Source organism: Engraulis encrasicolus, chromosome 21, assembly GCF_034702125.1.
Source record: "Engraulis encrasicolus isolate BLACKSEA-1 chromosome 21, IST_EnEncr_1.0, whole genome shotgun sequence".
Lineage (NCBI taxonomy): Eukaryota > Metazoa > Chordata > Actinopteri > Clupeiformes > Engraulidae > Engraulis > Engraulis encrasicolus.
The window spans coordinates 5,047,709-5,060,208 of NC_085877.1; the positions used below are offsets into that span (position 1 = coordinate 5,047,709).

Below are 12,500 nucleotides of genomic sequence, written 5' to 3' on the forward strand. Positions count from 1 at the left end.
ATGTTGTTACTGTGGATATAGTTCAAGTTGATGGCAGCAGTCTCAGCAAGCTAGCTCTCCTGGCACCTGAAACTTTGCAATGAAGTGCATTAAGTGCTAAAAAAGAAATGCTACGTTTCCGCCACATGACACCCAGGGAAACTGCTGCTGCAGTAGGGCCTGCATGGCTTTTCTGCTCCACATTTCACTATACAGCGCACAGCAATTGCATGTCAAACTGTCTAGACGGATTCAGTCCGGCTTCTGCAGAGCCGTCTTGATGTTTTCAGGGCATTGCAGCTCCGCGTGAAAGCTACTGTAACCTGGTCAGCCAAATCCCTTCGCTACACATCTCCATGTGCAGCCTGCTTACTTCTGCTTACTTCTCGCCCACAATCTTTTGAGATAAATCTCAATTGCCGTATGGAACCTGCTTTCCCCCCACATTTCACTGATATATTCCTGCACATAGTAAAATAAATGTATGTTTATTTTTTTGTAAATTGAAGTAAATGGAAAATAGTTGTATATGTTCATTTTGCACATTTTTAAAATATGTTGATTGCTTTATTAATTGATAATGGGTTTTCACTTTTTGTGAGTTTTGACTGAAGTTGTAAATTTCAAGTTTGGTGAGATACAGAGACACAATTATGTGAATTAAAATAATTTTTCAGGCAGGTTTGGTGGGATAAGTTAGGGTTGATAACATCTGTGTGTTTTTGTGTGTTTTTCAGGTGGGAGATGCAACAAGATGCAGATCTGGAAGATGAGGAGAAGGTTTTGGTTGATCACCTGCGGAACACCTGGTTGACCCCCAGGCCTGACCCTTGACCCTGCCAGGCTTAGCCCTTGACCCCTACCTGGCCAAATGTAGCTCGGAGGGCACCAAATAACTCTGACTTGAACGTCTCACTGTATATATTTACACATTTTTACTGATGTATTTTTTCTTATTTTCTTTACAAAACTACAACAAATAGACCCTATCCACAAATAACAATGCAATGACAAAGAAACACTTCTCTGATGCTGATACGAAAGGCATGCTCCGTTCAAAATGTCATTGCCCTTGAATAAATTGTCAGGCCATGGCCATTTAGAGGAATTCAAACTTTTTGTAATCAGTATTGATCACAATCAGTTTTAGTTAAGATAGTCTTGGATTTCACCACAAACCACATTATTTGTCTGTAGAAGACGGCTATTTGTCCGTGTAAGTGATTAACATGTATTTAATAATTTAAATCCACATATTGTATTTCATTTACTTTTTTATTTTGCAATGAAAATAAGACACTTATTATATTTTGCCACCATATTCAGATTTTCAGAGCAAACTATGCCATGGATTGTTTGCCCATGGATTAACAAAAGTGCAGCTGTTGTGAATGTGTTTGGTGCTTTGTTTCTCTTCAGCGCAGCTCCCGTGGGCACCACTGAAAGTTGGTTACTCTTGTAGGTCTGGTGGATGCCAAGAAAACATCTCTGCCACAGCAGTTTACAAAAATGTGTGTTTGTCTCAATGTGTTTTGTATTATGAAATACAGTTCCTCAATGTTTCAATAAAAAGAGCCTAAAAGTCCATGGTTTTCTGCAGTGGCATTTTGTGTGTTTGGAAATGAAAGTTATCTGACAACTGAAATGGGACAGTTATTATCCTTTTGTGTGTAAGAAACGGGATTACAATAGAGCCTTTAAAAGCTTCACATTGTCTTTTTTATCTACTGAAGTGTATCCTTATGCAGCACAGAACATCTAATCGCATGCATACAAAGCTGACTGTAACCCCTAAACAAGCTATTATTATAATGCATACATCTCATTGAAAAGCTGGGTCTTTGCCATTTGCGTTCTCCTGTTGTGAAATGAATAGCAGAAATAAATAACAGTTATCTTCATCACAATTGGTTGGCAGTTTAAAGAGAAAAGCCAATTGAATTGCATTTTGTGATAAAAGACTTAATGTCATGTCAGTTTGAGGCGCCCGGTTTAGCTTTAGACGTCAAGGGCTGCATTGTGTATTTGGAATGCGTCAGAAAAAGACTATGTTTACTCATACCACCCGCTCAACAATAGGAATTGGAAGACAGCAACCAAATGGAAACTGTTTGATGGCATTATCCTGCACAGGTCGGGGACATAATCAGCCTATTAAAGCAAAACAAAATAAATGGTTATTGTGATTGAAACACCACTATGCATACCCTCAAAGAACAAAATAATAGAACCTGTCAATGCACATTACATCCAAGCCTTCTCTGTTCAATACATAGCTCAACAAGAGAAGGCAACATAAATGGGTGTTGTAGCTTTAAGAGTAGTGGTTTTCGGTGCAACGTCATACTTCCGGTTCCTGCAATCTCTTCCTGTTTTCTGCAACCCATAAGGAAGCAGAAGATGCATGAGATTTCCACACTGGCTTGTTATGATGGTATGTGAGTGAAACGAAAATGCATGTTTCTCTCTTAATATTTGTCACTTAAACTGGGTTTACATATCCGCAGAGACACAGGGATACGACGTTTAACGCTGCGACAAAATTAAGAAGTAAAATTCTCAAATAGGATTTTACAATAAATGCAGCTGAAAGTCATTTGTATAGCAGGTGTTCTTGCATGTATGCACTCCTTTTCTATTCGTGTGAAATCGTACAGCGTTTTACCTCCACCAAAGAGGTCATTTCTAAACTTGACATGATAATGCCAGTTTACCATTATGAAACAGCTGGCAAACAAGAACCCAGTAGCCTATTGTAAATCACAGCAGGGTAGGCTACTTCAGCCTCAGCTGGGCAACCTCTGACCATAATAAAGGCAGGTTGTCACCAAACATTTTATAAAAAGTAAGGCATAACATATTGTGAACGAGTTCATTACGGGAAGTATTAAAAAGTAGAAACTCTGCACCCATGATGTCATTGTAACACCTGCCTTTTCTGGTAGGCTATGTAAAAAAGCTAGAATTTGTAAAGCACATTGTAAGCTTATGCTTTTATATCTACCTTCTATTCTAAGGACAGAATGCCATAGGGAATCAGTAGTTCTTCAACAAATAGTGCAGATTGTGGATCTCATCCTTTTATGAATCTTGTTCACCTTGCAGGTTAACTTTCTTTGACCAAATCAAGGCGTCCATGCTGGTCAGAGTAGTGTCCTGCCTATTCTTATTTTTCTTTAACATTGCCCAGATGGCTCAGGAGGACAAGGAAAAGACAACTGCTCTCAAAGGTATGAAGCTGTTCACTGTTGATTGGGTGTGAATATTTCCAGGAAGTCTTTTTTAACCCATCCATCTTAGAGAATGTCACAATCAGTTTTCATGGCTCTTAACTGAGATAGCAGGCTGTTTTAACAACACAGTCTCTGTTTTGCCTTTGTGCTGACAATGATTTGACATTGACACTGAAAACAATGCAGACAATTAAGTCTCATGTTGGTGATAAGAAGAAAATGGGTGGACTGTTGTCACTCAGATTGTCCTGGATTTTCCGGCACTTGTGGTTGTAGATTTTTCTGTGTTGCACTGTCTGCCGTTTGTAGTGTTCAGTACACTACAGCAGTGATTCCCAACCAGGGGTACGCCAGTACACTGCAGGGGGTAAGTGGAAAAATTAACAAATGTGTGGAGCATAGTCACATTGGGATAGTACAGCACGGATGATGGGGTGCGCATTGTATGACAAATAGACTGAGGAAGTATGCAAGACAAAAACACTGCACTACAGCACACAGCAACTGTAACAGAGACATTGATTGTGGTACCCCCCCCCTCCCCAATCCCCCCAGACTTGCTGTCGAGGATAGACCTGGACGAGCTGATGAAGAAGGACGAACCTCCCCTCACTTTCCCAAAGACACTGGAGGAGTTCGAGTATGCTTTTAATGAACGTAAGTTTTGAAACGGATTTCTCTTTTTCTGTCAGTATTTTACCCTCTCGTCATATTTTTTGATTGATTGATTGATTGATTGATTGATTGATTGATTGATTGATTGATTGATTGATTGATTGATTGGTTGGTTGTCTCATAGTGTCTCTCTGCCTCTGTCTGTCCTCTCCCCCTTTTCTTTCTAAACTGTCAAGTCAAAGTGGTACATAAGTTAGTCAAAGTGATGGCCCTGCATTAGGTTTGAGGCAATATGGTGTTAATTCTGGTACGGGCTTGCTCGAGGTGACAATAATTCGCAAAGTGTGAGTCTTGCCCTGTAGTAATGGCAGAGAGTGCACAGACATCCAATATTTTGCAGGTGCAAGTCCCATATAGACGATAAGAAAATAGATCACCTCCCATCCTGCCTAGCAGCCCAGTTGCTTTGTGACGTACTGCAGATACAGTATGATACAGCATGTGCAGACATGCTCGTTTATGCTCATGAAATATTTAGGACAAAGATTATAATATAATGTATTGGTCATAATATCGGTCTCCGTGAAGAATATGATGTGCAGTTATGTATTAGTGTATGCAGTATAGTTGTAGTGTTTGTTTAATAAGTTATTTACAGACTTACTGGCCTAATGTGTGCGTGCGTGCGCGTGTGTGTGTGTGTGTGTGTGTGTGTGTGTGTGTGTGTGTGTGTGTGTGTGTGTGTGTGTGTGTGTGTGTGTGTGTGTGTGTGTGTGTGTGCGTGTGCGTGTGCGTGTGTGTGTGTGTGGCTCATGGTGTTCTGTGATAGAGCAGTATTGTCACCCAATAGCGTGCCACTGTGAGAGATGCTCTGTGATTGGCGGGAAGGTAGAGGAGAGGCTGGAGTGGAGTGGAGTGGAGTGAGTGGCGCTTCGCTGGTGTGAAGCGAAGCCATCCCTCTCTCTCTCCCTCCCTCCCTCTCTCTCTCTCTCTCTCTCCCTCCCTTCTGCATCTGATGATGCAGTGATTTCATTGTGCATTTGCTGCGGCCTCTCTGGGGACGGTGCTGGCTGTCTGGAGCGGCTGCCGGGGCCCAGGCAGGCGCTCCGCTGGCAGCTCTGGACATGAGGTGTTTTGGAACGGGCTGTCAGGGACCTACTCATCCCTGCCGAGCACTTGACGGGGGATTTGCATAACCTTGCTCCTGCCGTCCAAACTCCTCTCCTCTCTCCTCTCTCTCCGCCCACCCTCTCCCCGGCATTACAACCCCCCCCCCCTACACACACACACACATCCTCACTTTCTCTCCCCCAACAGACACACACACCTCCTCTTACACAGCCCACTAGAAAACCCAGAATGCCATTTTTCGATGAGTGAGCGCCCCACCCCCCGTTTCTGTTCCTCTTCTTCACCCCCTCTCCTCCATCCTCCTCCTCCTCTCTCTCTCTCTCTCTCTCTCTCTCTCTCTCTCTCTCTCTCTCTCTCTCTCTCTCTCTCCTCCCCACCCCTCCTCTCTCTCTGCTGCTGTCTCTCTTTTCTGCTCTCCCTCTGTCGCTCCGAAATGTCACTCATCTGTTGCAAGCTTACTGCGTGGATGACTCGGGAAGCCGTCTAGAATATGGGACCACTTCTTTATGCTTTCATGAGATCCTGGCGAAAGAGAAAAAAAACCTGTACTTGTGGATTTGTGTGTGTGTGTGCGGTATGGTGGAGGTGGTAGTGGTCGTGCTGGAGGTGGTGGTGGTGATGGTGGTGGTGGTGGTGGTGGGAAGGTAACAGTAGAACTGTGAAATAGGATAACACGAAACATGTGAAAAGATAAAGTACTTTTTTTGGGATACCATAGATATCTTGTCTTCTTAAGCCTTAACGATGATGGCTTCATTATATTAGCCCTGAGCTTTTTTCTTTTCCATTACTGGAAATCCAAGGTTATGTACACCCAATTAAGCCTGCGAAATAGAGAACAGCATGCTAATTACGGATAGAGGGCTGAAAAAAAACGGGGGAAAAGTTGAAAATGAATACCCATGAGAGGAAAGAGGGGACTGTGTGTGTGTGCATGCATGTGCTTGTGTGTTTGTGTGTTAGTGGGTGTGTGTGCAAGTGCATTTGTGTGGCTTTTTGAACATGCGTGCCCTGGTGTGTGTGTGTCTGTGTGTGTGTGTGCGCCTGAGTTGCCGTGTGCATTTACATGGTGTGTGTGTGCGCGCGCGCGCGCGCACACAAGTGTGTAAAGTGTGTACTTATAAGTCTCTCTGTGTGTGTGTGTGTGTACTTGTGTACTGTGTACTTGTGTGTGTGTGTGTGTCTGGAGAGTGTAGGCAAGAGCAGGCTAGGCCATGGAGCTGAACTTTCCCCCCGTGTGGCGCGTTGCGGCGTGTGCTTTCATCAGGAGCCTCCTTTTCCTCCTGTTAGGCAGCGTTAGGCAGCGCGAGCTTGTTCCAGAAAACTGCTCCTCGTCGCTCCCCTTTCGCGAATGCATAATTGATTTCCTCACGCACCCTTTTCGTCTTCACCTCTGCTTAAAGCACATGCTTTTTTCAGACCTCTTTCAACCCCTCACACACACACACAGTCAAGCTCGGGGCCTGATTTTGTATTTTGGTTTTGTGTGTGTGTGTCTGTGTGTATTTGTGATATGTTTGAGTTGTAGGGGATTGGATTGGGTAGGGTTTTGGTTAAGGGGAATTGTGTGTAACGCTTTTTAGTCCTACCACACTCGTCAAACGGGGGATGATAAAAGTTAGATGTGTAAGACTTTTTCACTTATGGTATATCGCCTATTGCCAGAGGTGGTTGTGTGTTTTTTTTCTTCCTTTTTTGTTGGAGAAACAAAAAAGTCCTTTTATCTTCAAAGATGATCATATAGTATGTGTATAAATATATGCAGTTGCGCACTGGCAGCTTCAGAGGCGATGTAATTGCAAAAGTATAAGGCAGAGCAACCCCGGGGCTCTCAGGGTTTTAACTTTTGCACTTTGAGCAGACGTCTGACTGTGAACTTGCTCTCCCGCTGTATAAGAGGTCACAAGGAGATTTTGCACTCTTTTACGCTTTGTTATTTTCCAGTGTCAACGCCAGGAAGGATGGGGCTCCACTTCCCTAGAACTACATTAGCTTACGTTAAAAAAAATCTACTCTTCTAAGTCCTATTCTCCAGCCATGTAATTACTCCCATGGAAAGAACCAATATTTTTCTATTTTCTCCATATTTTTCATGCAGATATGCTGTATATTTCTTCTACTTTTCTGCACTTGATGTAAAGGATGTTTAGTTTGGACTATATGAAGGAAGGGGCTATAAGGTGTTAACCTTCCCCTCTGTATGAGTGCACACACACACACACACGCACGCACGCACGCACGCACGCACGCACGCACGCACGCACGCACGCACGCACGCACGCACGCACGCACGCACGCACACACACACACACACACACACACACACACACACAGACGAATCCACATTCTGGCATACACACACACAGAGCGTTTCTGCATGCTGGTGATGGAGCGCTTTCATTTGAAGCGGTAATGATGTGGCCTGCTTTACATTCAGGCAGAGGCACCTCCATTACTCTTTGTCTCGTTGCCCGGAGCCCTGGCTGGTTTGGCTGGAACTGGGGTTGGGTTGGGTCGGGTCGGGCTCAAGCTGATGTTGCTGGTGCTGCATGACTCTCTTGGCTGGCTGGCTGGCTGGCTGGATGGATGGATGGAAGGGTGGATGGGTGGATTGGGGGAGAGGTGGAGGCAGCAGTGTAATGCATGAGGCTCAGGGTCGGTCTGCACTCTTGATTGCTGTGCCACCACACCACACCACACCGCCCGGCTCCCCTCCCCACCAGCTGCCCGGCCCTGGTTAGGAAAGGGGTCAGAGCTACTAGAGGCTGACTTGCACCATCTCAACTCAACTCACCCAGCTATGTGGTGTTCAAATGCCTCACTCTCAGAGAGAGAGAGAGAGAAAGAGAAGGAGAAAGGGGGACTAGAGGGCATATGGGGAGATATTTTTAAGAATTTCCTTTGGTCTCAAATCAAGGAAAGTGGTGTGTGTGTGTGTGTGTGTGTGTGTGTGTGTGTGTGTGTGTGTGTGTGTGTGTGTGTGTGTGTGTGTGTGTGTGTGTGTGTGTGTGTGTGTGTGTGTGTGTGTGTGTGTGTGTGTGTGTGTGTGTGTGTGTGTGTGTGTGTGTGAAGAAAGCTGTGGGTGAGTTTTGTCAGAAGGCTCAGGTGAGACTTGAAGCAGGCAGCACACAAGGCACGAGAGAGAGAGAGAGAGAGAGAGAGAGAGAGAGAGAGAGAGAGAGAGAGAGAGAGAGAGAGAGAGAGAGAGAGAGAGAGAGAGAGAGAGAGAGAGAAGGTGAAAGGGAGAGAGAGAGAGAGCAAGAGAGAAAGAGAGAAAGAGAGAGTGAACACCACACCAGCTGTCCAGGCCAGCCCCTGCCAGACATCCCAGAAGGCCATTGGAGTGGCGAGTAGAGGCGCGCTGCTCTGCTCTGCCTTGCTCGGTCCTCTTCTTCCTCCAGCTCCGGCTGGCACACCTGCCAGATGGGGGGAAGGCAGCCAAACACATTTAATTGCAGAGAGAGAGAGAGAGAGAGAGAGAGAGAGAGAGAAAGAGAGAAAGAGAGAGAGAGAGAGAGAGAGAGAGAGAGAGAGAGAGAGAGAGAGAAAGAGAGAAAGAGAAAGAGAGAGAGAGAGAGTGCTAAAGATGAAAGTCCAAGTCTTGAACTGAAGGTCAGATTATTTTTTTATTTTGACAGTTGCAAGTTACTCTCGATGCCTACCCACACTGCCAGTAAATAAGTAAACACTTCCTCTTCCTCCTTCCACTTATATGGTCCTTTATACTTTACATACACTTTGTTCCACAATTTTTGTGTATTTTCCTCAAAGTTTAACACATCTTATAATATAAGCCCGCTGCAAGAGCCATTTTTGAGTTACGGTGAAAACTAGTCCTATGATACTACAAGACCATCCATACCAGTAGTTGGCACTGTTTTTTTTTTTAAAGTTTCTTGGTTTGAAGTTCAGTTGGCCGCCGCTCACCTTTGACCTCTGAAGTAGAGAGCAAGGGAATGTGTCTTTTTTTAACCAATTTAAGTTTCATAAGCATTGGGAGTTTAAATGATATTTGAAAAAAGTTAAAATGTTATTTAAGTATTATTATTTTCTTTATCTGAATTAGAATGAACACTCTGAACTTCCTTGACTAGACATTTTTTTTTCCATCACTGGAGTGGTTTTGGGTCATTCTATTTGTCCATTCTGTACCGGCCTGCCTATCTATCTGCTGAACCCTGCCAGCTACCATGACCACGTGCTGTTTTTGACTTGCATCCATTAATTCATCAATCTGCCATCTCTTGCATTACTATCCATCTGAAAAGTACAAGCATATTTCATTTGACAGAAGTCAATTGTGAAATGAGCCTCAGCACCAACCCATGATTATTACCAGGTATGTATATCCGATTAAAATCCTCATTGGCCCTTCTGTCTTTGGCTCTCTCTCTTACTCTCTCCCCCTCTATCTCAGTCTCTATTCACTTATTAACATGAGTGTTTGGAGAGTGCTTGCCAAAGCGAGGAACAATAAAACAACACATTGCTTGGCAATAATAACTCATCGGTAATAATGTCATTGTAATAACAGCTTGTAATAATAATCTCCCTGTCTCTCTCTGTCCCCGCCACATCTATCCCCTTCTCTCTCTATCCCTCTCTCGTCTCTCTTCCTTCCCTCCCTTCATCTCTCTCTCCAAACAGGTGGCCAGCTCAGACACACTAAGACTGGTGAGCCTTTCGTCTTCAATTACAGAGAGGACCTGCACCGGTGGAATCAGAAGCGTTACGAGGCGCTGGGCGAGGTAGGGAGACACAGTAGCCAAAGCTACCGGGGCCTTCTACCCGTTTCACTCCTGGCTGAGGCCTAATGATAATGACTGACCTTTACCCACCCGCCGCTGTGGATCTGTCCCATATCAGACTTCACTCTCAAGTGGATAAAAGGAAACACCCACAGTTGGAAAAAAAACTTGGCTAATGCATTTCGTTAATCCCAGTTTTTTAGTCTGATAAACTAGGCGCCTAGATGTTCCTGCTTACATGTCCTCCTTGTAAGTCGTTTTGGTCAAAGGCGTTTCCTAAATGCTATGTAATGTAATGTAACGTAAAATGAACTGATGTCATGAATGTAATTGCCACTGTTTTCGCATCGACTGGAGTGGCACCAATGATATATGGTTCATTGACATTTTTCTAAAAGTAAGTAGATGTTTTTTTTAAGCAGATGTGGTCAATGTTCCCTCTAATTTTTTCGGTGCCTGAGCAAATGCACTATATCCCTGAGCAGAGCCAATAACCTCGGTGAGCGAGTCGGACCCCCCCCCCCCATTTTAGGGGTAACATTGATGCTTCATAATATGTTGATTATATTGTCATTCACTATAGTGAATATTACAAAATCAGTTAAGTAATGTTTCCAAATCTTGATTATTACTTAATCATCAACCCACCAACATCAATATATTGTAGGCTAGGCCTACATTTCTAAGATGATGGAAAGAAAGTATCTTTACAGCAGCCCAATAGCCCAGAATGTTGAATTTATGTTTAAAAGGATGAATCATTTAATTTGGATTTAAATGTTTTATAATAGGCTAGGCCTATGTAACAAATTTAAAAGACTAAAATATTGAGCTTAAATTAGGCCTACATGAAGTAAAAGTATGCACTGTCACTTTAAGAGCTCGTGGAAATTTCAGATCTTGGGAAGCAAACATTTTTCTTACCGGACAGTCTGACTGACCTTCTGGCTAACTGGGTTTTATGGACCTTCTTATCAGTAGGCTAGTAGTTCGTTTAGGCATATTACTTCATATGTTTTCAAGACATTTCCACTGCGTGGACAAATGCTTTCATCAACACCATTTTGACGAATTTAAACCAACTCTTTGGCAGAAAGCAGCACGCACTTCCAATGATGCCAATAGCGCGAGAGATGTTGCCACTCGCAAAGCTATGACAGGCATCCATTAAAATCGGTCCAGATGCTCGACACCGTTATCAACATTCATATCAGATTCACGATCGAGCTCTAGGAGAGCTAGAACTTGTCTTCTATCCATTATACAGAGATGGATTTAGGCTTTTTGTGTACTTAACACAACCTAACGGCGTAGATTTGGCTGCGAGTGACAGCTGTCACAACGTTGTCTGGTCACTGTTTTAAAGATCAGCATTTGAAGAGCGGCGTATCCGCGCTCTGTCTGATTGCTATAGGGAGGGAAAGTAATCTCATCGCCCCCTGCTGGCAACGTTCCAACCCCCTGCAACAAATGAATGTTTTTTTTCTTTGAAAAATTACATCTCGGCCCTGACGACGAAGTAGAAGTAGTGGCAGTCATATTATGGGCATGTTGGCCCGTTTTATCGAACCAGGTGGTAAAATGTTCGGTTTTTCACTGATCTGAGCTGATTTTAATATTCTTTAAAAAGCTAATACAGAACTACACTGACTGGCATGTGTGGCTTGTTTACTCCATGTAATTAGCATAGCCAAATTAGCATAGCCAAACATGAGCCAGAGAGGTGGTTACTCGTCACCACAGAAGCCATCATATCTACTAGAGAATTTAAAACCATACCAAAATGATCGCGTGTATATATGTGTAATAAGAAGACAATGTGGAACTCATAGGATTACAAGAATGTGAAGATATGCGAAGAACTTGCGTTCGTTCGCGTTCATTTGTTTCTCTGTGTTGTCAACGAGGCGCGAAGCACAGCATGCTGGGAGCTGTAGTCCGTTTCCGACCAGATTGGCACAATTTCTATTTTTCTTAAAAGGGCAAAAAATGACTTGAGATTTTCACAGGTAGTAGTTCATGCTATTGTGTACGCTGAAAAATGTGTCTGGTGTTATAGTTCCAAGTCATATCTTTGTGGGATTTTTTTAAAAACTTGTCTATGGGAGTTTCAATAGGATCACCCTGGTGTTTGGAACGTAACCGCTAGGATCGCTGTTTTCCACTTTCCCTCCCAATTAAAAAAGCAGCTGGAGGTGCAATGCTGATTGTAAGCAGAAGTCCGCGTCTAGTGTGATCGCTTAAACTGCTGTAAGATAGATGTTTCATATCTAAAGAATATGTTTTATTTCGATTGGATGTTATAAAGCTACAATGAGTGGAGAATTCGGACAACAGTCAACTGCCTCTCCACACAAATTTGCCGCCTTGTTTGCGCTGCATGGATTTGCTCTTCGCTGAGAACGTGAGAGCAGTGCGCGATTGCGCAGTCGCGCAGCTTAGAGGGAACATTGGATGTGGTACAACTACAGCTAATGACCATAAATACATTATAATAATTAGTAATTAATGTACAAGCAATTGATTTGCTTCTTAGACAATCTAGTAAAAACAAACAAAATTGAATCCATACTATTGTGGCAACAATTATGTGCTACAAAATAACTTTCAATGACCCATCTAACATACTGTACACACACACACACACGCTGGGCTAGCTCTTTGGAGTAGCATTCAGATCTCCCGGAGGCCTGGGTTCTAATTTGCTGCTGAGACATGAAATGCAACCTCCATCACTTCTCATCTCAGACTACATGTATGTCCACCATGCTCACCACGCTTTCTTTAGTCCACC

At 43.5% G+C, this 12,500-nt stretch overlaps 2 protein-coding genes across 3 annotated transcripts in view; both read left to right on the top strand.

The window, feature by feature from the left end:
- kiaa0825 (KIAA0825 ortholog) overlaps positions 1-1,552 on the top strand; it is a 195,447-nt gene extending 193,895 nt beyond the window's left edge. Inside the window, exon 22 of the mRNA XM_063187627.1 lies at positions 717-1,552. Within this exon, the coding sequence (XP_063043697.1) occupies positions 717-813 (97 nt within the window). The 3' untranslated portion in view covers positions 814-1,552. The remainder of the gene's footprint in view (positions 1-716) is intronic.
- Positions 1,553-2,350: 798 nt separating this feature from the next.
- Positions 2,351-12,500, top strand: part of arb2a (ARB2 cotranscriptional regulator A) — a 238,669-nt gene continuing 228,519 nt past the window's right edge. The window contains exons 1-4 of one of the 2 annotated variants that reach the window (XM_063187308.1): positions 2,351-2,413; positions 3,085-3,209; positions 3,768-3,869; positions 9,606-9,706. In XM_063187308.1, coding sequence (XP_063043378.1) covers positions 3,116-3,209; positions 3,768-3,869; positions 9,606-9,706 — 297 coding nt within the window. In that variant the 5' untranslated portion in view covers positions 2,351-2,413; positions 3,085-3,115. The remainder of the gene's footprint in view (positions 2,414-3,084; positions 3,210-3,767; positions 3,870-9,605; positions 9,707-12,500) is intronic. The other variant, XM_063187309.1, reaches the window with a different exon arrangement.